The 25,378-nt window shown below is 45.9% G+C and overlaps 1 protein-coding gene across 20 annotated transcripts in view; it reads right to left on the bottom strand.

Annotated features, from left to right (window-relative positions):
• Positions 1-96: 96 nt before the first annotated feature.
• Positions 97-25,378, bottom strand: part of OBSCN (obscurin, cytoskeletal calmodulin and titin-interacting RhoGEF) — a 200,494-nt gene continuing 175,212 nt past the window's right edge. For all 20 annotated transcript variants that reach the window (XM_063324255.1, XM_063324262.1, XM_063324258.1 and 17 more), the window contains 22 exons: positions 25,006-25,174; positions 24,408-24,489; positions 23,607-23,807; positions 22,978-23,038; positions 21,865-21,942; positions 21,544-21,716; positions 20,967-20,993; positions 20,284-20,436; positions 19,468-19,513; positions 18,819-18,896; positions 14,304-17,958; positions 13,568-13,690; positions 12,334-12,444; positions 12,047-12,214; positions 11,458-11,580; positions 9,254-9,424; positions 7,844-7,964; positions 5,858-6,097; positions 5,002-5,225; positions 4,544-4,619; positions 3,338-3,487; positions 97-3,201 (listed from right to left, as the gene is read on the bottom strand). In XM_063324255.1, the coding sequence (XP_063180325.1) occupies positions 3,024-3,201; positions 3,338-3,487; positions 4,544-4,619; positions 5,002-5,225; positions 5,858-6,097; positions 7,844-7,964; positions 9,254-9,424; positions 11,458-11,580; positions 12,047-12,214; positions 12,334-12,444; positions 13,568-13,690; positions 14,304-17,958; positions 18,819-18,896; positions 19,468-19,513; positions 20,284-20,436; positions 20,967-20,993; positions 21,544-21,716; positions 21,865-21,942; positions 22,978-23,038; positions 23,607-23,807; positions 24,408-24,489; positions 25,006-25,174 (6,408 nt within the window). In that variant the 3' untranslated portion in view covers positions 97-3,023. The remainder of the gene's footprint in view (positions 3,202-3,337; positions 3,488-4,543; positions 4,620-5,001; positions 5,226-5,857; positions 6,098-7,843; positions 7,965-9,253; positions 9,425-11,457; positions 11,581-12,046; positions 12,215-12,333; positions 12,445-13,567; positions 13,691-14,303; positions 17,959-18,818; positions 18,897-19,467; positions 19,514-20,283; positions 20,437-20,966; positions 20,994-21,543; positions 21,717-21,864; positions 21,943-22,977; positions 23,039-23,606; positions 23,808-24,407; positions 24,490-25,005; positions 25,175-25,378) is intronic.

The following is a 25,378-nucleotide window of genomic DNA, read 5'->3' as shown; positions in this document are numbered from 1 at the left end:
CGCCAGGTCAGAGTTGAGGGGTGAGGGACAGGTGATGCAGAAACATGGAGTGGGCTTAGGAAAAATGTATATAAAAAGAATGACAATTACCAAGACTCGGCAGAAAAATTTGGCTTTACTTTCTTGTCAGAGTGGTTTATTTAACCAAACAGTATTGAGTCTAGAAAAGACTTCAGACATGCTCCAATGCATGCAGTTGTGAGAAGCAAAAATAGAATAAAATAAAGATCACTTCATTTGAGTCATATACGGAAGAGTGTCAAAGCTCCAAATGAGTTAATCTGCAATTAAGATTTATGCTTAGATGGGTTGTCCCCTGGCACTCAGCTTCCCATCCCAAAGTGTACCAGGAAGAGTAAAGAACTAACCTGTGCCAACAGAAACCTTATTGGGTGGGTTTGTAAAAGAAACTAAATTGGAAGGAATCCAGGGGCTTGAAAAAGTCACTGCGGGGGCAGAGCTCATTGCAGTGTCTGTCTCGTGTGGCTCCTCTATCCATCCCCCAGGAGAACTAAGCACAGAATCTGTCCCTAAGACCTTGATTTTGCATAGTGAAGACAATATTATGTTGACGTTCAAAGCTTTACAGCCTATTGAATTGGTGTCTGCGCTCAGCAGCACAGTGAAAGCTTCTCTGCTCTCAGTTACAATTCCTGCTCTGCACATCGTGCAAGGGAAGGAGTCGTCATGCTGCATGCTTCAGGTTTGGAACAATTTGGGTTAAATGTGTTGGGAAAGACCACCCCTGGTTCAACGGCATCACCTCTAATATTAAACTGTGATGCATTAGAAACTGATTTCCCATCCATGTTCCTCTAAACGCAGCCAGATACAGCTCTGAGAAAGCCTCCGCTTACCGCTGCTTGTAAGGAAAATTGAAGAAACTCAACGGCACCAATAGATACATCATTCACTTCAGAGAAACTCAAAGGAACACCGAGGTTATAAGTAAAAAGCAATGACACAGCTAACACCATCCATTGCAAAGGAAAGCAGATTTTGAAGGAGAAAGAGGAACCTGAAATTTGAGGATTGTTCTGAAGAATTAAAACACGCAAGATTTCCCAGTGACGCTGCTGCCACGTCTCCTGGTAGATGCCCTTCCCAGAGAGGAGCAGCCCGGCTTCAAAGGGGCAAAGCCCCTTAGTGGTACAACATCTGCATATAACAACGGCATGGTCACTACTGCATTTGCTGCCTTTAATGTCCGGTGGCCAAGTTATTCCCAGCAGGTCACGGCATATGCTGAAATGCCCCGTGACAGGCAGGATGCACCGATCCAAAGGCAGTGAAGCCAGGCAGGACAGGGGAGCATTTTCGACGGGGAGCAAAGTAAGGCTACAACGAGCCCCTCGCACCACCGTCTGGCAGTCTTGGATGGGCTGAGAAAAGGCTTTCTGCACATGCCCATTGTAGCCCCACTTGCGAAGAAAGCCGTACAACTAAACGCTCCGTGTGCCGGCATCCTGGCCATAGGGAACATCTTTCCCAGAGATACCCATGCACCAAGTCACAGCTTGGTTTCTTCAAGAGTTATTTCTGTATGTTTGTAATTAACACATTTTTAATATAATTGATGCAGACACAGTCAAACAGGTGAAGTGTTATGGTAAGATCTTTTGTGATAGGTAAGTCTGTCATCTAGGTCTAATGGGAGACTTCAAATACATGCCCCAAAAAACAAGTTTTGTGGTGTTTTCAAACCCTGAAACCTTTGAGGAGCTTGGTCAGCTCTGCAGACACGACAGTGCAGGCGCCCATGGAGAGATGGTGACCTTCCATGGAGCCACACAGCTCACCAAGCAGCGGGCTGGGCTCTAAGAGAGCAGGAGATGGGCTGCCCAAGAGGAGTGGCATACGGAGGGTCAACTTGGGCCATTAACCCTTCCCAAAGACAAGCAAACTGTGGTCTCTTGCAGGAGTAGGATGAGGAAGATGTGCAATTAATCAGTTACCAGAAAGCCCCATTGCTGCTCCCCTCCCTGTACACACCTTGTACCACAGGGTCGAGCTACAAGGCTGCTTTGATGGACACTGGCCCTTCTTGTTCCTTGTCACTTGTGCAGGAGTGAGTTTCCTCACAGAGTATGAAAAGCTCTGTGGTACTACTGTCACACAGGTAACACATGCCTCCTCCCTTTGCAAGCCTCTTGTTGGTCCACAGCTAGAAGATCTCTCCTCCAGCCTCGTGGAGATGGTGGAGAACTTGGCCAGGTAAGCGACATGCTGAGCCTGGTTGCTGATGGATGCTAGCAGAGTCCCACCACTCCAGCCTTGTGTCTGGCACTTGGCAAGGACATAGGATGACAGGATAAATCAGGTTGGGAGGGGGCCTCAGGAGGTCTCTAGACCAACCTTCTGCTCAAAGCAAGGTCAGCTATCAGCTCAGAGCAGTTTGCTCAGGGCTTTATCTAGTTGGACCTCTAAACCCACAGCCTGAAGATACATAGCTGTCTAACATCAGCCTTTCCTAAAAAAGTGCTTCACTCTTCCCTATTTTCCCATCATAACTGGTCACTGAATTCTTTTGGATTGGAGGCAGGTGGGAAACCCACCAGTCACTCAGACCTTGCTGTGTTGGTCACTGTGGGATGAGCAGTGCCGTACCATCTGAAAGCACGTCTGGTCATCACGTCCTGGGCCAGGGGCAGAAGTCAGCGCCCAGCATTTGCGTGCGTGGAGTCCTTCTGACCTCAGGGAAGGATTTGCAAAGCTGCTTGGGGCTGGTAGCTAGTTCCATGCAGAAACGGCTATGCCAATCTCTCCTGTTTATTCCAGGAAGCGTGCAGCCAAGTGACACACGTACTGTCAAGTTACCGTTAGTCAGCTGAGCCATGTTAGGTCTGTATTTCTCTTCTTACCTTGTGCCAATGCACATAATATGGATTAATGTTCTCAACATTTTGCTCAGAGCAGTTACCCCAGCTCAGCTGATGCACAGCAACTTGGCAGGACTCTTTGGTACCAAACACTAAGTTCAGAAGGGGAGAGGGAGACAATTCACATCTGTCGTTACGTCCATGTCACTGTGCAATCATGAGGCCATACTTGGAGCACAGTAGGCCCCTTTTCTTTTCCCGTTCGGTGAGGAAATTCCTCAGTTTGGTGGTAGGGAAGGTAACCAGAGCCTGCTGCCTGTTGTCCAAACCTGTCTCCTGGAGCCATGGGCTCTGAAGGCACTCTGAGGCTGATGGCCTTCCCCTAGGACAGACAGACAAAGGTGAGAAGGTCAGTTGGGGATCCACGTTGGGTGAGGAGGCTCCTTGCAAATGGAGAGAAAGGACAATAGCCGGAGTCTACACCAACTGTACTGTTGGGAAAGCAGACACCATCTTACCAAGGATTTGCACACAGCGTGCTCTGGAGAAACGACACTGCTCCCCCAGAGAGACCCGCGTAGCACCTCGTGAGCTTCACTTTCCCCTTCCTGGCCGTCCTCAGAAACTCACAGGGTATGTCGGAGCTGACGGGGTAGTTGGCACTCAACCTGCCCCAAAAGAAGAGAATTGAGCAGAATGGAAGACATCGCTCAAGGTGCTGCTTCTCCCAGGAATTCCCACCCAGCAGTGAGAGGAGGGTGACAACATATGAAACATCATATGGGAAAACAAAATCCCAAAGGCCACTGTTCTTCTGTGGGTTTCATGACTTTGGCTGCTTTTCTACTTGGTGTAATTTGAATTTTCTGGTTAAAGTTGGGGCTTTTCAGGCAAGGCTGAGTGAGAAACGCCAGCAGCTGCTGTGCTGTAAAACAGCCTTGCTCTACTCGGAGACATCGGTGGGACTGGGCAGAGCGTGGTGCAGCCAGCTCCATACTCTCCATCACACAGACTTCTGTGTCACTGCCAAGAAGAGGGGGCTGTGCTGGTTTCGGTTGGGGTAGAGTTGACTTTCTTACTAGCAGCTGGTGTAGTGCCATGTTTTGGATTTCGGATGAGAATAATGTTAACAACACAATAATGTTTTTGGTTGTTTCTAAGCTCTCAGGGCCTTTTCTGCTGCTCAGACCGCCCCGCCAGTGAGTTAGGCTGGGGGGAACAAGAAGTTGCGAGGGGACACAGCTGTGACAGCTGACCCCAACTGACCACAGGGATAGTCCGTGCCATATGATGTCATTCTCAGTATATAAAGCTGGGGGAAGAAGAAGGAAGCAGGGGATGTTCAGAGTGATGGCATTTCATCTTCCCAAGTAACCATTACGTGTCATTCCTGGAGATGGCGGAACACCTGCCTGCTGAGGGGAAGCAGGGAATGAATTCCCTGTTTTGCTTTGCTTGCGTGCGCAGCTTTTGCTCTACTTATTAAACTGCCTTTATCTCAACTCATGAGTTTTCCTTATTTTTCTGATTCTTCTCCCCATCCCACTTGGCGAGGGGGAGAAGTGAGCAAGTGGCTGCACGGTCCTAGTTGCCAGCTGGAGTTAAACCACGAGAGGGGCACAACTGAGGTCAACTCTCTGAGTCAATGCATCTCCCCTGGTTGACGACTATGAAATTGCACTTTTAAAGCTCCTCATAGGGCAGGGAAAGACAGACTGACTTACATGATGAAGGCTGTGATTCCGATGGACCAGATATCAGTCTGCGGGAGGGCTCCTTGCTCTGTCAGCAGTTCTGGAGCTAGAAAAGCAAACTGGCATGAGCCAAGCTCCCGTCCAATGCAGAGACCAGCACAAAACCAGTGGGTACTTTTATGTTTTGCTACCTTCCCAAGAGCAAAGAAGAAAAAGCTTCAGGCCAAATGGCAGTAATACTGCTCTGAACACATGGACGCCAGCCAGATCAGTGTCAGCTGTGACCTCTCTGGCTTTGTCCTCTGTGGTCGGAAAGTGGGATTGCTGTCACCACTATCTGTTCCTGTAAACTCACGCTGTTACTGGAGGGCAGGGCCTGGGAAACTTTGCTTGGTGGGGCCAACTGCTGCTTTGACCGATGACTCTCTGTTTCTGTTTACCACGGACTGCATACAAGGCCAAGGTCGCTGTGACTGAACTCTACTTACCCATGGTTTCAACATAGTCCATGCACTTGTCCATAGTAATAACCTTGTCTTGTGTGTAGAACTGTGCATTGCCAAAATCCAGGAGTTTCAGCAGGTTGGGCTCGGTGATGATCATGTTTTCAGATCTGAGATCCAAGTGCAGGATGCCGTGCGCATGGAGATACTCAATGGCACTGAGGATCTGCCACAGGTAATCTCGGACCTCCACTTCTGAGTACGATGTCCTGGTAGAAGAAAGGGGATAGAAACCAGAGGTGTCCTATCTGCATGCCCTATCTACACCCACTACTGTCCTTCCCTAGATGTCTAATCGCATGAGGGCCTTGAGAGTCAAGAAGAAACAGTTCTACTCATTTAGCAAATCTACTGTATATGGAGAGGCTGGTCCAGACCGTGAGTCAGGTTTACAGCTGCAAGAGGTTCAAGAGGTTGTAGAGCTGCATGTGGTTGTGCAGAAATCAGAATGCAGATTCGATGCCCACCATTCCCTCTGCTTAAATCAGCAGATCCATTTTCTGCCGTTGTGAGAAACAACATGGAGGAGAAATGAGGCTTCCTGAGCCACAATAATCTCCTTGTTATGGGAGAGGGAGTTTCATATCAACTGTTGTAAATTGCATTCAACATCTCAACTGGGTGGCCCTGAATTGTCCCCTACCCCAACTTTGTAGGGAACTTAAGTCATTTTTTTATATCACAAGGAGCTGCAGAACAAATGCATCACAAATCCTGTGTGCAATGACAGCGCTCTGGAACAGGTGGAGAGAGAGGATCCAGTTTGTCAGGGAAAAGCGACAGGTGTCTTGCTCCCTCCACCAGCCCTGACTGGAAAACCCTTCCCTCCACTTGTTATTACCGTAATGCCAAAGAGTGGAGCAGCTCCGGTCCCACGCACATCTCCTGGATCAACACTAAGTGCCGTGGGCTGACGTAGGCTCCCTTCAGCTGAGCTATGTTTGTGTGATGAAGTTTCCTCAGGACTTGGTACTCGAGGAGCACAGTCTGCTTGTCCTCTTGCCAGTAAGGGATAATTTTAGCAGCTAAAGTCTTGCCGCTCACTTTCTCCCTGCACTGTCGGACGATGCTGAAACGCCCCCTGGTACAAAGGAACACAAAGGCAAGTTAAACTTCTCTGCTACTCCTGGAAGAGCCAGGAGCTTCTGTTCTTTAAAACCACCAGGATCCCATGCTGTGTTTTTCATCCATGCCCGAGGTGGAGTTACTGCATCTATTGTCACAGTTCGTACATCCTCCTGTGTCTCTAAATTGTACAGTCACTTTAATTTGCAGGAGTGAGAGCTTAACTCCTGTGGGGAGAGACAAGGTGGCTCATTGTGTCTCAAGCAGGAGAACTAACCCCTGCAGGCAGCTGCCTCCTTCTGTTGGGAACAGCAGTTGGTGCTTTCTCTTCTAGGCAGAGAAAGCTGAATCCCAACCCTACGTCTGAAACCGGTAGCTGTAGCAAGGAGAGGAGCCTTTGTTAGCCCTGGGCTCATTTCACGATATCCTGGTGCCCAGCGCAGACCCTTTTGCTCTCCCAGAAAATCCACACTTGAGTCCTACCAAAGCAAGGTGAAGATCGCTCAGCCAACTGTGGAATAATTACTAAATTGGCCAAGAATACAAAAATACAGCATTGTTCACACATTAAGGAAAGTCATAAAATCAAGAGGCTTCTGAGGTAGAATACAGCCGCAGCTAGCACACGAAGAATGCAACATCTGTGATTCCCTGTACAAGGTTGTTTGCGAAACTGCACGAGGGATGGAACGGAACACGCTTGTTCCGTGGCCTTCCCTTGTGACGAATAGCAGATATGGGGACGAGATGGTACTACGGAACTGATAAGCGGCCTACACGCTACCCGAGCCAACATTTCGTCAAATGTTGATGAAATGCCGTCCTTTGTGCGAACTTTGCTCACCACAATGTACCAAAACACACCTCCATCCCGGAGGCTATCCGCCCCCGAGGCGTGAACACTCCTCCTTGAGTACATTAATCATAATAAAAGTACGTATGACTAAAGTCACTCAAACTCCACTTTGAAGATAAAAAAATAATATAAAAATAGCCCAAGAGAGAGGGGATGTCAGGGAAGACACCATCGCGAAGAATTCCACCGCTGATTTCCGGGATCAGTCGACGGGCTGAGCCTTTCTTCCCCCCCATAGGGACGCCTTTGGGTAAGACTTCGATTACACCGAGCGCTTTCTCGGGGACTTAGAAATTTCTCTAGAGACTCTCTACCCTACATTTATAGCCAGGCTGTATCGTTTATAATTTTGTCGCGCGTTTGTATACTTAACAATATCTTTGTTTGCACGTGCTTTGCAGACAGTGTATTTATCACCGGCAATCCTAAAGAACCTGTATATCTGTTGTTTAAATAAACTGCACTGTTTAAGTAGCTAGTCGTTTCGCTTTCTCACTGAACGCGACCAAAACTTGAGAGAGGCCGTGCTAGTTCAGGAGCACGACTAGAGTGAAGGTGCAGCCCACTATTAGTGTATCCAAATCGTAATAGTTTAATACATATTAAACGCGATTGGACTGATAGTGCTGAATTGGGCATCACTCAGAATTTAAACCTAGCCGCACCTAGCCTCCCACCTCGGTGAGGAGTGTTAGAACGCAAGGGGGTTTATCTTCTGCCAAAACCGCTTGGCCCCGTTTCACGTAACACCAACGATCTCATGTTTAGAGATATCGCTGTGGAGGTATTTTCAACAAAACACCATGAGACTAGGTGAGCAGCGCATTTATAAACGTGACTTTTCTAAACTCCAGCCACAGGTGGCGTTTCCCTCCGTCTGGTTGAGTGCTCAGTTGGATTCATTACCTTTTGATCTCTGTTTGGAAGGCGTAGGTCTGGTAGGTTGGGAAAGGCTCGGATGGTGCGATTATCTCGCTCTCTTCTTCAGTAGCAGCTGATGGGAAGTGCTGCGTTGCAGCACGAAGCTCTGCAGAAAAAAAGGGACAGGGATTACACGGGAAAACACCTCTGTCTGGAAACTGGAGCCTCTCTGAGCCACCCTCCGCTATCTGTGAAGAACGACAAAGGTGACAGCAGGGCTTTCTCCAGACAAGTCTACCCAATGGCACCCAATGCTATTCGAATGAAGCAGATTCTGGGCTGTTCACCCAGTAATTCCCTGGTGTGACCACTCCAAACTATAGGTGATGGATTGTATGTTGTGTGCTATGATACCAAACATCTTAGCCACTGGTTTTCGTCTTCTCACACAGCAAGTCATCAGGGCACGGTAAGAGACTGACAAAGAATTAGAAACTCCTTTTAGTTGGATATTTCAGGGCAGCAGCTGAAACTTGTTGCTCTGGTTCTGGCATATGGTTGTGTCCGAGCGCTCCCTGAAATATTAAAGCATCTCTTGACGCATTAAAGCTTCTGCTTGGAAATGCCGGGCACATTGAGATACGGTAACGCATCCTGAGCCAAGGGAAAGCAGGGAATTTAGGGTGAGTTAAAAATATCTCTTGTGAACTGATTTTTACAGAATAATCCTTTCCACTGGGAGGAAATTCCACTTAGACCATCCTTCCACTTCTTGGCAGAAAGGATACTTCCTTTGCTACAAGCATGTATTTGCTGTGGGGTTATGGATTTCTTAATTTTAAAAACATCTGAATAGAATGAAGTATTCAAACAGGTGAAAAAAATAGTAAATCAAGCTTTGTCTACTTCAGAGACCAAATACAGCTGAAAAATGCACCACAGCAGGGCAATAATTCCCAGTAGCAAACACCAGAACACAAAAATTAACTACTGAATTTAGGACTGAGTCCTTACCAAAGAGCAGGTCCAGGGCTTTCACCAATGGCAGATCCATACCCATAGATCAGTGCCACCAGTAAGACATTCATTGTCCCAGACCTGTTTCCTCGTTGTCTCACATCAAAAACTGAGTGGGTCTTCAGTGAGCACTCTACAGTTCCTAGACTTTTATATTATTATTGTATTTTTATATATATTTACATATTATTTATATTTACATATTGTTATTATTTTAATATTTATGTTGTATATATTTACACATATTCCCCTGTGCCCAGAATTAGAAAATAATTTACTTTTAAGTAGGAGAGCCAAAGAGGAGGAAGACCTAAACCACCCCAAGCCAGGTGGAATTGCTCTTGATTCACGTGCCCTTGACTTCTGGACCCACATCCAAAAGGGTGCAATTGTTTTGATGCGGGAAAAACACCATGCTTTCTCGGCATTCGATCTTACCCATTTGATCCTTCCCAGTGATTTTCACTTTGGCAGATGGGTCGCTGTACGGGCCCATTCCCGCTTTACTGGTGCAGGCTATCCTGAAGCAGTAGATAAACCCCCTGGAAAGATTTTTGGCATAGTAGCAGCAGTCAGCGATGTCGGCAGCAAGAGTCGTCCACTCCCCATCTTGGCCAAGGAAAGAGAGAAAAGAGATTAGGAGTCATTTAAGATGGTCACACCAAGGGTTGGGGTTTTTTTTTTTTGGTTTTGGGTGTGTGTGTGTGTTGGTTTTTTTGTGGTTTGGTTTTGTGGGTTTTTTTCCCCAACAACTTTGCTCATGTGTTGGGAATATGGAAAAACAGCGGAATCTCTTGCAGTGAAGGAAAACTTGACTTGCTATGGACAACTTCTGTGCATGTGCCAAACTCCTCTCTCAAATTCAGCTGGTTTACATCTAATCAGTCCAAGCTGTGGCGAGATTGTTTCAGAGGAATGGTCAAAGTTTCTTGTATAGTTTCTGTTTATGTAATTCATACCACCAAGCTCTAATGCAAACACACATCAAGAACTCCAAACAAAAGCTTAGAAAAATCACTTTTTCTTTTTTTTTTTTTTCCCCCTTTGGCCCTATCTTGAGTTCCAGTTGAAAGCATGAGGTGCAGGATTTCGGAGCAGAACTATCCACTAACACCCTCCTACCAAACCCAGTGAGCTGGGGCCAGGTTCTCTCAGCTTTTATGAAACTCGAGTGATTTCTCAGGGAATTGAAATTGTAGGTTTGTGCTGGAGTCATTATTCATGGGACTAAGGTGGGAAATAGAAAATCACCAGCAAACATTCAATGATCGTTCATTGCAGATGGTGCTGTGCCCCATACTTTGACATTGCTGCTGTGCTCAAGGCTGAACTCAAATTGAGACTGCCTGAGATTAAACCCATCCTTTCATTCAAATAAACACATGTAGAAATCTTCAAACCATAGGACAAGCAATAATTCACCGCCCAAAATGAAGGCATCAATGACTTTGCCGGGTACTGGTTGGAGTAGGGGGTGAGTATGTGTAAGAAGGAGCAGATGCAGCTCAGAAACAGAGAAAAGCGTCTACAGAAGCCACATGCAAAAGCCTACTGTGAAATAATGGATAAAACAAGGACCTTTTTTTCTGCATATCTTAATTCTCCTGTGTTCAGGAAAGCAGGACTTTGCATGTTCCTGCCAAATGCACGGAACGCAATGGAAGATAGTAGATGCTCTTTCCTGTTTTTCTTCCTAATTGGAACAACTCACATTTGTATCCTTCCCAAAGTCTCGCCTACAGTTGTGTCGAAAGGAATAACAAGAAAGCGAGCTGTGTTGGAGGAAAAGTGGCTGACATCAGCTCCAGAGTGAAAAGACAGAAAGCTGCTGCCCGTGCTCATGCTAATCCAGAAACACGCGTGTGTTTGGAGAATTGAAAGAAGGAACAGGGAGCAGTTGAATGCAAAGGGCTGTGTATGTGCGACTGCAGTAGAAATTACTGTCACGGGTAGCGTTTATAACAATAACAGCAAAAACAGTCCCAAAAGAGGCAGAACAGGCTTGGGGATTTGATTCAAAGTTCGTGGAATTAAATGAGAAAACAGCCCCTGACTTCATCAGGCTCTGGACCAAGACTTGGCAGGGATCATCAAACGGAAGATGCAGTTTTGCCAAACTTTTGGCATCTTGTCCTGGCTGTCTGCCCTAAGCTTCCTGCACAATCGATGGAAGCAGAAAGCATGGCTGTTTGGCAGAGGATGAATTGCCTTTTTGATAGACCGTCTTCCTCCGCAGACTGTACAGAAAGCCTGGGGGTAGGATGATATTTTCTGCTGGTCGTCGTTGCTGGGCATTATTAGTGTCTAAGGCTGTCAGAGGATTACTCAGGCGTGTGTACCTGGCACCAGCCGTGCATATTCTTCTGTAGCTGTTCACTTTTTTGGTCACAGCTTCCGTGCGACTTAGTTTGATTCACGCTTTAGCAAAGCCTTTGCATGAGCATGCATATTCCAGCCTGATTGAGCCAACACAGCATCGAACTTTTAGATGGCTAAATGATGGCGCTATGAATTTCATTCCTATCTTTAAACGAGAGCTAAAATGAGGCTGTTTCTGAATAAAAATCAAACATCCAGCTGGTGGAGAAATCACACAAATCGAGGTGTTCCCTGTAAAGTGCAAGGGCAGCGCTCTACGTTACCTTCGCTCTTGCACTGGACAGTGTAACGGATGGGGATGTTGGTTTCCACCGGTTTCCAGACCACCTGCACTCCATCCTGGTAGACCTCCACGATGTCAGGGGGTGGAGGGCTGGGAGGAACCTCTGCCGAGAGGAGGCACAAAACCCAGTGACTGTTGGCAATAGCAGTGCTGTGATACATACCTCTGCAGCCAGCATTCCTCAGTCACACGTATTCTTTATATATATATATATATATAAATGTATATGTTTTAATTTATATATGTGTGTATATTTACACACATACCTAGTGGAACAGCAACTTAACCATGTCTAATCTAAACTCAAGATTTTGAAGTCTGGTTCTAGAACCACACGGTTACTGGAGAGGCTCCGAATCCAGGAGAGAGACTAAAGAGTGAAGAAGGAGGAATGAACCCTCCAAAATGTGCCACGTTATCAGACAGCAAGGGCCGCGGCCCAGAGCAGGCAAGAGAGAGATTGTTCTCTGAACCTATCTGCAGAAATACCACCTCACAGCTATTTACAGGTCATATTTTTGGGTAGAAGTACTTGTAATACCTACTTCTTTAGCTGCTACTTCTCTTACCTGCTTTTCTTATGATGCAGGAGGTGGATGCTGAGCCCAGGGAGTTTGTGGCCACGCAGGTGTAAATACCAAAATCATCAGCGCTAACAGAGAGAATAGTTAACAGCTGGAAGTTTTTGAGTGTGGCTGAGATGAGGATGCGGCTGCTGCTCTGGACAGCTATCCCGTCTGAAAAGCAGAAGATAGGAGAGATAAGTACCCTGCAAAACTTACACCAAGGTGTCCAAAACCCTCCCTGCACCCCTGTCCCAGAGGCTGGGGACTCCCTAGAAGGATGCCAACGTCACCTCTGAACCAGTTGACGTGCAGGGAGGAGTGAGGTGCCGTCCGGCACGACAGCGTCACGCACTGTCCGACAGCAGCAGCTTGATCGATCAGCTCCTCAACGAACAAAGGTGCTGCAAAGAAGAGGAAAACCAGCAATTCGGAGTGGCCGGGAGGCCTATGTAGAAAATAAGTGCATGCAGGACATCAGAAAGCATTTTTAATTGGTTCAAGAGCATTTCTGGTTGATGCTCTGTCATTCCTTTGACCACCGGTTGGAGAATCCTCTGGGCACTGGGCACACGGGTGGAGGAACCCCGTTCAGCCCCGTGGACGCAGTGTGACTGCTCACACACAATGATTCAGATGGATCTTGGAAGGTCCATAGGGAATATCTACCTTGCCCGGCCCTGCTGGTACAGCTAAGGCAGCAGAACAGCTCAGGGGAGGGAGAGATCATGTCACAGCAAGAGTTTTCTTCTGGCCTAGCTTAAATGTGGGGTCAAAATTAAATGATGGTATTTCAGGGATGAATGGATCGGATCAAGACAACACAAGAAGAGATAAAAAGTGGATACGGAAGGAGAAAAAAACACCACAGAACGTCAAATCTGCTGCTGTCTCCATGGGAAAGGTGGAGCTCAGGTTTTTTTCTGTGTTTCTCCAGGGCTTTTCCTCCGCAGTGCCCAGGAGCTGCCAGCCTCACACACGCGCCCTTCCCAGTGCTTGTCTCTGCCGAGTGCTGGGGCATTAACCTGACCTCAGAAAATGCTCCTGCTGGAGTCAAGGGGAAACTTGCCTGGGCAAAAGCAAGTTCAGCTTTGCTGCCGTGCCATTTGGGGCTGCCCCACCATTTTTCATGTCGCAGCTCTGCCTCGTACAGCAGCGTGTCTGTCCCTTACACACGCATAGGACTGGAGCGTGGGAATTCACAGTTCCCTGCTTCTGCCATCCCACCCTTGGATACTCCATTTCTTCTCTTTCTAGCTTACGAATAGATTTTCTTCATCTGCTGTGGCTTCCTAGAATGGCTCCAATTTGCCATTCAATGCCAAGACAAGACAGTTTTAGCAAGGCCAGTAGTTATGAAGTAAACAGAGGAGGCTGGTTCATGTTGCATGGGTTGGTCCAGGTCATCTCAAGACAATCATTACAGATCCATCCTTAGAAACAACCCTCAATCAGCACTGCTTTATTCGTTAGTGATACTTCATGATAAAAACTACCTGATAAAACTGACTTAAGCAATAGCAATACCTTTCTCCTTAGGCATGAGGCTTGATAACTTGAATGAAGGGAGGCCCGATTTCCTCTTCAGAGATCCTTCAGCCCCTGTTAACAGCTCTTTTTCTACTGCCTCACTTCCCAGCTCGCCAAACTCTGTTTCGAAGAAAGGATGAGAAGTCATTCAAGGCCATCCTTCTCCCTCTGGCGTCCATTTACAGCAGACAGTTCTGTCCTTTGCACATAAATAGCTCAGCACTCACAGATTTCTTTATTAACGAGCCTTCAGTCAACAGGGAAGGCTGTGACAGCTATTACAGACAGAATGATGTCCTGGAAGAACAGGGCATGTCTAGGGATGGCAGAGAAGAAAAGGACAGGTCCTGTTGTCCAGTGTCATCAATTTAGGTTGACTTCGCCAACCTCTCCCGCTCACTTTAGCTTTAAAGATTTGCCATGGTCAGATGATAACAGCAGAAGAAAGTGGTGCAAGGAAAGCATCATCCAGCCCTGATCTGCTTTTGTGCAAACTCAGAGAGGAGAATTTAAGCCACTTCCATCAGCAGATTAACCCAGCTGACTCTGCACAGAAGTGAGCCCGGAACAGAGGGCTAGTGGAGAAGACAGCTCATTTCATAACCTGCCACTCCCAGTTTTGCAATGACTGTCTGACCATGGCTTTGGACACGCTGGGGGAAAAGGAAAAGGCAAATTTAGCAGAGCTCATTTATAGCGGCAAATCTATGAAGGCACAAAGTTAAATATTTACCTTCCTCTGCTTCTGGCTCAGGAGATGTCTTTCCTTTTAGGATTCTTGAAATATGGGCAACAGAGGCTTTTACTTTCTTCTTCAGACTCTGCTCCACTGATTGCTCCACTGAATGAGACCTGGCATACGGCTTAAAGAGTCCTGGCTTGTTGTAGAAGGAGCTTTTCTGCTTACCACTTGAGTCTTTTTGGGGGCCATACATTTCCTTATGACTCTCTGACCCTTTCCCCATGGTCTTTGAATCCTCAGATATTTCCAAACGGTTCTTCCTGTTCTTGTCCTCTGACTCTTCTCTGATGCACAGTCTTTTATCCTTATGCAAGTGTCCTGCAGGAGGTGACCTTGCCCTTTCACCAAAAGGTATAAATCTTCTACCAGTTGGTTTAGGCGAAGGCTTCTTATAGTTCAGAAATTCGAATGGAAAATAGACAATGTCATACAAGTCAGAGAAATTCAAATAGGCAGGCTCTACCTCCGATATGTCAAACTTTGGAGTTCCACTGCCAAGGCTGGGTGTTTCATCTGACAGGTCTTTGATTTTCACTAAAGAAACTTCTGGGTGTTTACCAATGTCCTTGCACACTGACACTTGACTGGGTCTTTTTCCAGCATCCAAGCTCTCTGTTGAGGAAGCGCTCACTTGGCTAGAAGTGGGGCTCTCAAACGCTAATTCCTCTAGATGCTCACATTCACGAGGAACCTTCTGTGTTCCCTGCCCTCCCAGTACTACTGACTCCTCACTCATGGCAAGATGGGGTTTTGCAAGGTTTTCCAGGTCAGAGACTTCTCCTCTTTTACCCCCTTGTACAGGAGGGAAGGAGGTGTCCATAGGTGCTTGGCTACCTGGGCCTTTGTAGAACATCTCGGTGGGAGGAGAGATGTGCTTTCCACATTCCTCTTCACTAGAAACTGACTCTGCCCAAACATTCATCTCTTCAGAGAGGGAAACCATCTCATCCACTAAGCCCTCCAGTGCAGCAGACTCCTCATCACTGTAAAAAGAAGACCTGTGATGTGAGAGCTCCTGACTTTGATCCCTGTGAAGTGATGTTGGGACAGTTTTTCCAGCATCACAGCTTCCACTTTCTAAGGCAACACCTCTACCTTCACCATAAACCTTTGGATATTCCTCATATTCTAGCTCACGGACTGAAGCTGGAGCAACTTCTGGTTGTGAAGCAGTTGAGTCATCTGGAGGTTCACCCTCCAGAGCAGCAGAAGCTCTGCCACTGGGATAGGCCACCCGGTGTTGCTCAAAAGCCTGTTGTCCAGCCTTGAGGAGAGGAGCAGGCATAGTCTGTCCAGCTGCTCGGCTTCCACTTGGTGTCACGACAGATCTCACCTCACTGACAAGTGATGCCTTTGGATGTTTTTGCTTTTCATGGGAGGCTGAAGGGAGGCCAGTATCTTGGGAGGACACAGTTCTAGCTGGATGTCTGCTCTCCAGAACAGCAGGGACTGTTCCACTGCCTTTAGAAACCTTCTGGGCTTCTGCTGCCTTGATTTCAGCCTCATGGGCCAAACCGGGAACAAGCTCTGCGACAGCTGAGCTTTCACTCCTCAGAGCAGCAGGCCTCTCCTTGCTATGAGCTGGCCATTCTGTTTCAGCCTGCCATACTCCATCGGAGACCGAAGTTGGCATTAATTTTTGTGGTGGGACTTTTGGAACAACAAGATGCTCTCCCTTCAGGACGGCTGATGCTGTGTCTATGTGAACAAGAGCCCTCTTGTGTGTTTGGCTTTCACCATCATGGGCTGACGGTGAAGCGATTCCTGTAATACCTGGTCCTTCATCCTCCAGGAGAGCAGATCTCACCTCTTTATAGGTCTTCAGCTTCTGATGATCACCTTCATCAGCTGTGTGCAGAGGAGTTAGGGTACCTGGCCGTTTGTCCACCAAGGCTGTAGTTGCTGGAACATTTTTACCTGGAATTTCCTGACTTTTGTCTTTACATACTGGAAGTGAATCGGTTTCTGTCTGTGGGCCTGTCAAAACAGCAGAGCTTTCATGCTCCATGAGGTCAGATTCAGCAACACTAGGAGCAGAAGTCTTTTCATGTGAATGTTTCTGCCTTTTGTCTTTCCAAGGTAGAACTGGGGCTGTCCTTTTGATAAGTGAGCTTCCACCTTTTAAATCCGGATGGATGTCGGTTCTGTGAGTGGACTCCTGAGGCAGATACACACTTCCCGTACTTGTCAGAGCTGACTTGGAGGTGGTCTCCAGCTGTGTGAGAGTTGAAATAGACTCTTTCCCATCCTGAAAAGCAGTGTCAGAGGCACTCCCAGGGGAAGATTTAGCCTCCACGCTTTCATGTTTTTGAGCTGATGATGCAGTTACATCTGAGCACTGGAGAGTTAGAACAGGGCTTTTGCCTTCCAAATCTTCAACTTCCTCCTGAATGTAAGTAGCTTTTGACTTCTTCAGTAGATGTTTCTTATTCTCACTCCCATGAGGTGACACTGGAAGTCTCTCTAGCTGTTGCACAGAAATGGACGGGCACCCATTACCCTCACACTGTGTGGAAGGAGAGGGCAGCTCTTCTGAGCAATCCTTGCTGGCTCTCCTAAAGTCCTCTTGCTTTGAAGTGTCTACAGAACATTCCTTGCCAGGCCCTGCAGAAATGTCACAGTGGCCACTGCCTTCAGGGCAACTTTCCTGTGACATTATATCATAGTCTTCTTCCAAAATATCTTGTTCCCTCACTGATCTTGAAGCTCTCAACCTGTAGTCATCCAGGGAACGGCTTCGGCTAGCACCAGCAATGGCAGGATGTGGTGGTTTCCTTGCAGTGTCAAACGAAGCCGATTTGGTCAAGGAACCAAGGAGACTTTCCCTGCGATCATCTCCATCGTCAAACTTTCCTTCTTCTTCTTCCAGTTCGAACTGCTCTAGAAGGGGTTCACGGAGACCACTGAGGGGCACCTTCGAATATCCAGCTTTCCAGAAAGTCCTTCTGGCTCTGTCCAGGTGCCTTCTGAACTCCCTGCCCGGTGAAGAAGGCCCCCTTGCAGGTAGCTCAGCTGCTTGGCTGTAGAAAGTGCTTTTAATGACACTCTGTCTAGGAACACAGACAGATGGCTTTTCTGTCACGTCCCCAGCCTTTTCAATTCTGTCCTTATCAGATAAAAATATGTCTGGTTTTTCTTTCTGACCCAGATGCGATGTGCTTTCTGTGGAAGTCGTCACTGATGAAGGCTCAGCAGCACTGCTTCTTTGAGACTGCTCTGCTCTTTCATCACGAAGTCTAGGATGGAGCCCCTCCTCTTTCTCCTTCAAGATACTTGCCATGAGCTCTTTGCTCTCTGTAGGCGATTTATCCCCTGCCTCAGCTTTCATTGAAGCATACTTCCTCCTCATGGGTTTTACTGGAGGGTCTGAGATTTTGGAGTGCTTCTCTTCAGTTGCATGCTTTGGAGGCTCCTGATGGCTTGGTGCATCAAATATGGACAAGTGAAGTTCGGGTGTGGAGCCAAAGTGTCTCTTCTTGGGGAAATGCGAGTTCTCATTGTCTGAAGAGGAACCGCTGGTACTGGATGAAGTACTTTCTTCAATGAGATGTCGGGAAATGGCCAGGGATGTGTTGTCATGAGTCCTTTCTAGGATTTCTGGGATAGACCGCATTACCAGTATGGATTTATAGCACATCAGAGACCTCTGAAAGGCAAAACAAAATATAGCGCACTCAGATGGAAACATGGTGGGAGTATGGTAAAGCAAGCATAGCAAAATGAAATCCTGAATTCTTAAATACCACACATATTAATTTAATAACGCATTGCCATCCTTTTGTACAGGTCATCAAATCTAGGTCTTATTTGCTCTCCAAGTCTTCCTCTTCTCTCATTCACAGAGGTGAAACTGTATTGACTTCAGGGGACACACTTGCTGTTGCAAATGGGGAAGCAAGACCCTACTTGAGATTTTCAAAGACAATCTGGCCACTCAAAGTAGACGAAAAAGGATTTTTTAATGGAACACATCAGATGAGAGGCTAGCTGGAATAAATGGCCTTAAATCCATTGACTGCACTACAACCTACAGTGACTTTTTGGCTATTGTAGGAGGAGGATTCATCTGCTCTAACTTCTGCCATGTGAGACATCTCAGTTGAAGCTGAGCAGCTGGCCTCCCCTTACAGCCAACAGAGAGAAACGAGCATCTTCAGAAGGCAATCAGTCTGATTATTTTAGAGAACGTCAGGAAAAGAGGAATCTTCTTGGGACCTGTCTATAATTCAGTTCCAACTGCAAAGGCAGCTGGGGGTACCTGACTTAGACACAACCATGTGTCTTACAGGCACCTGCATTAGACCAGGTGATTTCCAGGCAGTAGAAGCCGAGATAATTTGTTTCTGCCACATCCGTTGACCACTCTCTCCTGGGCTTATTCCCCATTCAGCCATGTTGAGATCTCTGCTGTGCCTGCTGTCCTAGCCCAACAGATTTAAAAAGATGCAAATGTAATTAAAAATATATAGAACTAAAAGGAACCAACATAGATTAAGGCCAACTCACCTGCCACTTGCTCCGAGCCACAATGAATTTGAGCTGCTTGGTATTAATGAAATGAGCTGCTTCAAGGGGGAGATTATGCTGCCGGGTGGAATGAGAGGACAACAATTGGTTAAAAAATCCTGACTTAATTTCCTGAGAAGTTTTTTTTTAGGATTCTCTCCTTCGAGAATTGTTTAATTTAGGAAAGTTACACTAGATCAAATGATACAATCCCCTCATGGCTAAATTGCAGACAGTCTCAGCTTTTCAATGATAAAAGTAAGGCCTGTTCAACACATGGCTTTAAATTCCTTTTGTTTTGTTGTTAATTTTTTATCTCTTCTCCTTTGCAATTTGAGGCATTGGAATATAAGCCATAACTTTGCTCTGCAAAGCTACAGTTTCCTTTCTATGCAGACATGTTATATCTGCTCATGTCAGTAGTAATCTTCGTCTTTTGAAAGGAAAGTTATCTCAGCCTGTAAACACCAATGTGTCTCCTTTTTCTGGAGAGCCATTCCTGAGCTTCTCTGAAGGACAGAAAGTAGGAGACCAAGAGAAAAAATAAACCAGCAAATAATATCAAGCAGTTTTAAGACCTGCCCCTCCAAAGGTCTCTTCCAACCTCAATATTTTTAATGACTGTAATAAAGAACCAGGACAAACTTACCATGAACCACTTGTGGGAAAGACACTCCAAAGCACTAGGCCTGGCTCTGATAAGAGAAAAAAAAAAAAAAAAAAAAAAAATCGCCATTTTAGTAGCGTGTCACTTCCAGCAGCAACCACAAGATCTTCCTGAAGGTGCCTGCTTCCCGTGGACACAGGCATACACTTTTGTGGGTGTCCTTAGACTGCTGTTTTAGAGCTGAGAAGCCAAACAGACAGACAGAGGCTTTCAAGCCAAGGTTTCCTCCCCCTGAGGTGAAACAATCCTCCTTTTTCAATCTGGGACTCCCTGCAGATCCTCAGGAAGACCCCATGGCACTCCGCAGGGAGCCTATGCAAGGGCATCGAGAGCAGCTTTAAGAGTGAGTTTGACCCTTCAGGTGGCCAGAGCAAAAATAGCTTTGGCAGCAGGCAGAAGGAATAGAAATGAAATTAAAAAGCAAGCACCTGCAAACATGCCTTCAAGCCGCCTTTTGTACTTGAAATTGTTTAATGAATGTGGTTAATATTATTTAATTCTTGCATAACTCTCTCTATACCAGCCCTTGCTCTTCCCACTTCTCTGGGTCATTTCAGAAACTCATCTGCCTGGAGGGGTCAGGGAGTAAGGACATCACCACACCAGAAACAGGCCAATTTGGCAAATTACCAAGTTGTGTTTTGGGTAATGGGGAATAATAAAGAAGAATTAGAGCATAACACACCACGTCATCTTTCTACTATTCAAAACAACCGCAGCTCTGATGAGCTGAGATCTGCCTGCTGAGACACCAACATCTTTGCGCGCTGGCTGTAGGAAGCACTAAGGAGCACTCACGTGGGGTGCTGCTGTAGGATCCCTTTTATAAAGTCCTTTGCGTCTTCACTCAAGTGAACAAAATCAGGAATGGTCCATGAAATTTCCCCGTTCTGGATGTTTAGAAGGGTTCCTCTGTCGTTCTCCCCAGCAAACGGAGACTTGCATGTCAGGCTTATTTATTGAACACCATAAAATAAAAGGAGACGGACTTTAGACTTTCATCTGCTGTTCAAATGACAGAAGCACAAATGCCTACATGGGGCTTTAAAACGCTTGAGGGACTCCATGTGTGGGACTCACAATGCTTGTGTGCAGTGCGTCCACCGACAGAGCATCTTTCACCCCAGCATTACATGGCACTTAACCAAATTATTTATCCCTGTTTCACAGATAAGGAATTAAGGGTTTGATTTCGCACAGCTACAGTAGGGTGTTGGCTAAAAGAGGGAAGGAGAAGAGTGAACCTCATCCACCGCTCTCATCGCTAACGGCAAGGAGAGCAGCTGTCAGGTCTTCAAGCAGGGACAATGACCAAAGCCCTGGGCAACCAGGAAAGAGTAAATAAAGGAGAAAAACATAAAAGAAATTGTCCTTGTTATAGAAGGACTCAATGCTGTGCACAAATCCCTCACTGGAAGGTACTGAAGGGCTCTGACTGACAAAGGGATATTGAATGAATCTTTTCAAGAAGGTTTATTTACCTTAAATATGTGATGACTCCAACAGCCCTGAGAAGAGAGGGAACACAAATGTCAGGTGTTTGTTGCTATTTCTCTCTCCTTCTCAAGCACACAGCCCCTGTTCCTGCCACTAGACACCTTTACCCAAGGAAGATCACCTTCTCCTCACCTTTCCGAGGAAAATAAATCCCAAAAGCTACTGCTTTCACTCTTCAATTTTTTTCCTTTCAGCATTTTAAAAAATTGTGCTCAAGTAATCCCCCATTTTTAAAGCATAGATAGAAAAGGAGACTCAAAATACTCTTTTTGGAGCTTGTTTGCCTTTTCTAGAAAGCCGCTTAGGATCATCCTTCCTAGTTGCTGCCTCTAAGAAAGATCATCTTCGCTAAGATGCTCCTTTGCATTAATTAGCTGTCAGGATTCAATTATGGTTGAACAAAATAGACAGAAGGAGCTTTTAAGAGCCCTGATGGGTTTTGAATTCTCAGTGTTCACTTTCAGTTTCCCGTATTATTATTACTAGTCCATTTGCTTATTAACGATAAGTGGAAAATCAGGCTGGCTAGGGCAAAAGCTTTTTAGAAAGGGCAGAGGTTACCAGATATCGGTTGCTTTTGACACGGGTGACTGAGAAACAATTTCTGGGGCAACGAACTCCGGAGACCCGTATTTGCTGAACTGAGGCTCAAAGGGCGTGATCTTCTGAGCAAATCCGAAGTCACAGAGCTTAAGGTCTTCCCTTTCAGGATAAACCATGAGGATATTCAGCGGCTAGTAAATGAAATAAAATCAAAAAGGAGGAACTTTTCTTGAAAGCAGGCAATATTTTCAGTTGTAAGTAAAAATAATTCAAATAGAGAATGCCCATTCCCTGATCAACAAGAGACTATGATAAGCTGGACCTGCCATTGCACATTACCTTAATGTCCAAATGAAGGATGTTGTTGTCATGAAGATATTTGATTCCTTCCAGAATTTGCTTGATATACAATTTGACCTAAAAATTAAATCAATTATTAAACAATTATTAAACATTAATAGTAAATAAGAGGGTCTCTGATGCTGCCAACATTTTTAATATACGAGAAGGAGAGATTGAACTAGAAATACTTTTAAAACTAGAATAAACTTCTAATATTAGTCTCAGTAGAAACAGGCTGTGAAGCAAACATAACCCTGTGGAATGAAGCTGTGCCTTGTGTGTGCCCTGCTGGAGCCTCTATCTATGAAAAAGCCCTCACTTAAAAATAACAACTCTACAAACATGCAAAAAAGAGATACAGAAATTCCCAAGTTTGAAGAACCTCATCCACCATCTGATTTATCCAACTCAGGCTCAACTCTGGCTTGGTGTAAATCAGACAAACACATTTAAAACACAAATACGTTTTAAAACTATGTTGCAAACCTGTTTTCTTGGCCATGTGTAGATCCAATCTGACCATGACTGAACAAGAAGCGATGTTTTACAGCTAGTTTCAGCTTTGCAAGTCCTCTGCCTTTGCCATTTTATAGTGTTAGCTGACATCTGATCTCGGAAGTCCCTTCCAACCCAAACCATTCTATGATTCTATGATATTTCCCTCTAAATGTTTCTAAAAAAAAATAATCAATTTTACCAATAAATATGGGACATCTGGCTACTAGATGGGAGATGTGAAACATTTTGAACTTTGAGCACCAAGGATCTCAAAAAAAACCCTTAGAAACTGGAATTTCATCCCTTGGTTTGTTATTAAGCATGTGAAAATATAGGAGGCTCCAAGTGACAGATAGCAAAGAAAAGACGATAACAGAGCAAATATCATCTGTATTAGGCTGAATGCAATGCGGGTGGTCAAAACCACTGGTTGTTTCTAGTTATTCCCCAAAGAAACTCAATGTAGTAATGAAAGCTGATGGGAACACAATTAAAGGCTAATTATGTTTTGACAGATGATCGCGGGCTCAAAGACATTCCTCATATAAAAAGGAAAATGCAGTTGGAAGGTACCCACCAACTCTGGACTTTGAGATGAGAAAGAAAGGTTACCTCTGCTTCAGTGACGACACTCTTCTTGAATAAACGGTCGAGGAGCTCTTCGCTGCAGCATCTGACAACGGCATTAAGGCGTTGCAGAACTACAGCTAAATGCTTCGTTTTACTTTGTAACTGCCTCTACCCAGCTAACGGAGCAGAATTCATGAGGTGACCTCTGGCAATGTGATGTGCATGTAATTCATTAAAACCTCTGTCGCAGAAGTGTAATAGAGTTGGGTTGCTCTAAACCTACGTGCTCCCTACGCGCAGGAGCATGGTATCGCTCGCGCTACAATCTGCCTGTTGGTTATGGGCTTTTCTGCTCTGCGCTGCATTTTTCTGCTGCTCACCCAGACTGGAGCTCATGGAACACTTCCAGGCATTTCAGAAAAGAGATTTGGTGCTTAACAACTCTTTCACACTTGTATATACAAATGTTATGATTTTTCCCAAAACAGCAGAAACACCGTACTTCAGTGAGGAGCTCACAGAGCATCCTATCCTACAGCGCAGAGAAAGATTGTACGCGTCCCTCTTATCTCAAGCAAAACTTTAAAATGTTTCATGGCTTAGTTATTCAACAAATGAGCTCTGCCCAGTATTTCCCAGCCTCCTCAGAGAAGCAGCACAGAAAAGGATACAACTCCAGAATCAAAATCAGTGTTTTCCGCGTTTCAAACTGATCCAGGAGCCTGGTGATTCTGTCGTGGGACAGAGAGGCAAGAATATCCCTCTCTTGGTGTGCTCGAGCCTTTGTTTTGCTTCGTAGAGGTATGAATTTGGCAGCACAAGACACTCTGTTCCCTTTATGTACAACTCGTTTCACAAAACTGAAGCAGCCCCTGCATAAAATCAAAGGACAACCCTGCTCAGACTTGGTTCAAAGCCTTCTGCACAGCAGGCATAGACCCTTCCACGTCCCAGCCTTTGACAGCTCCCTACTGCTCAGGGCTCAAATTCTCCAACAGGAAAAGCTGATTTTCCTGTATGTGAGGTGCTATTGCCCTCTCCTGGTTGTCTCTAAAACTAGGCAAAAAGTTCGCATCAAGGGAAAAGCTGTTTCAGGTGATACAGCCTTGTGCTGACAAAGGTTGATGCTCTTGGATCCCTTGGACGGGCAGATGGGGCTTGGACATACGTCACTCTGGGCTTGTGATGCTAAAATTTCCGAGGAGCCATACCTATGGCTGGTATTTTTTCTGGTTGGAGCTACCTGGACTTTTGGGCTGTCTGGACCCTCCCATCTTCTGTCAGAATCCTCAAGAAATTGTTTCCAGCACCCCCACAATGGGGAGACCTCCCACCTCTGCCAGTACTTTCACCTTTTCAGGCTTTTCCACAGCTGGATCCACCTCTGCCTCTGGTTCCACACGCTGAGCAGCTCAGGTGGGCAATTAGGTATTCTCCATTAGTGATAATATAAACTTGGAAAATTCATTTACCTTCCAATCTCCTGCTTAACCTCATAAAGGGAATGGAGCTTTCTCCTGGTGGCCACTTTCTTTTCTGCTTGGTCTTTCTTAGCTTTGGAAATGAAGGAAAATATAAGCGTTAAGATTCGGCCAACAATGCCTTGCTAATAGCATGCAAAGTTATCGCAGGACAATTTAAGGCAGGAAAAATTACAGGTGTCCTCTAAACTTCCGCACAGAATTTAGTGGAGCTGTTTGACGACGGAACCTGCCAACATAAACTTTGGGGCTGCATCTTCACCTGACATAAATCAAAAGAGCCAGATTAAAGAGCAGACCCCCACCAGAGACACGGCCCCACTTATTTCTGTGGCCCATTGTGTCAGTTCATCACGCAGTCTGAAGCAGAGGAAAAAAATCTCATTTGTGTATATATATGTGTGTGTGTGTGTGTGTGTATTTATACTGGTCATTAGACAATTTGCCCTTATACTGGATCCTGACACACTGCTAAAATACAAATTCTGCGTGGGAATACGGAGCATACGGGTACCAGAAGACGACTGCAACAGAGCACACACTGCAGTGGGTATGGAAGCAACTCCTGCAGCTGAAAGAATGACCTTACCTTCACGTACGATAAGCTCTGCTTTGCACAACACCTCCCCTCCTGCATTTTTGGCAACACAGGTATAAACACCACCATCTTCCGAGGCAGCGTTGTCCACCACTAAGAAATACGCTGTTCCTTCGTTCCCTTGATGGAGCCTGTTGCTGTCTGTCAGCAATGACGTGCCCTGAAAGAATGAAACGATATTTTGGCACCGGGAAAAACAAGTTGGAAACAGATGTTTCTTCTCTTGGAGGAACGAGATACAGGAGCAGAGCTACATCGTAGACCTTTTAGGCAAGAAAATCTCACTAACAAAATCCTGGCTGAAGAAGTCCCCTGTGGGTAACTGTTTCTCTGCTTCCATGTTACCCAGTAACATTTTTGTTTC

The sequence above is a fragment of the Chroicocephalus ridibundus genome, chromosome 2, assembly GCF_963924245.1.
Source record: "Chroicocephalus ridibundus chromosome 2, bChrRid1.1, whole genome shotgun sequence".
Classification (NCBI taxonomy): Eukaryota; Metazoa; Chordata; class Aves; order Charadriiformes; family Laridae; genus Chroicocephalus; species Chroicocephalus ridibundus.
This window is presented reverse-complemented; position numbering and strand designations above follow the sequence as displayed.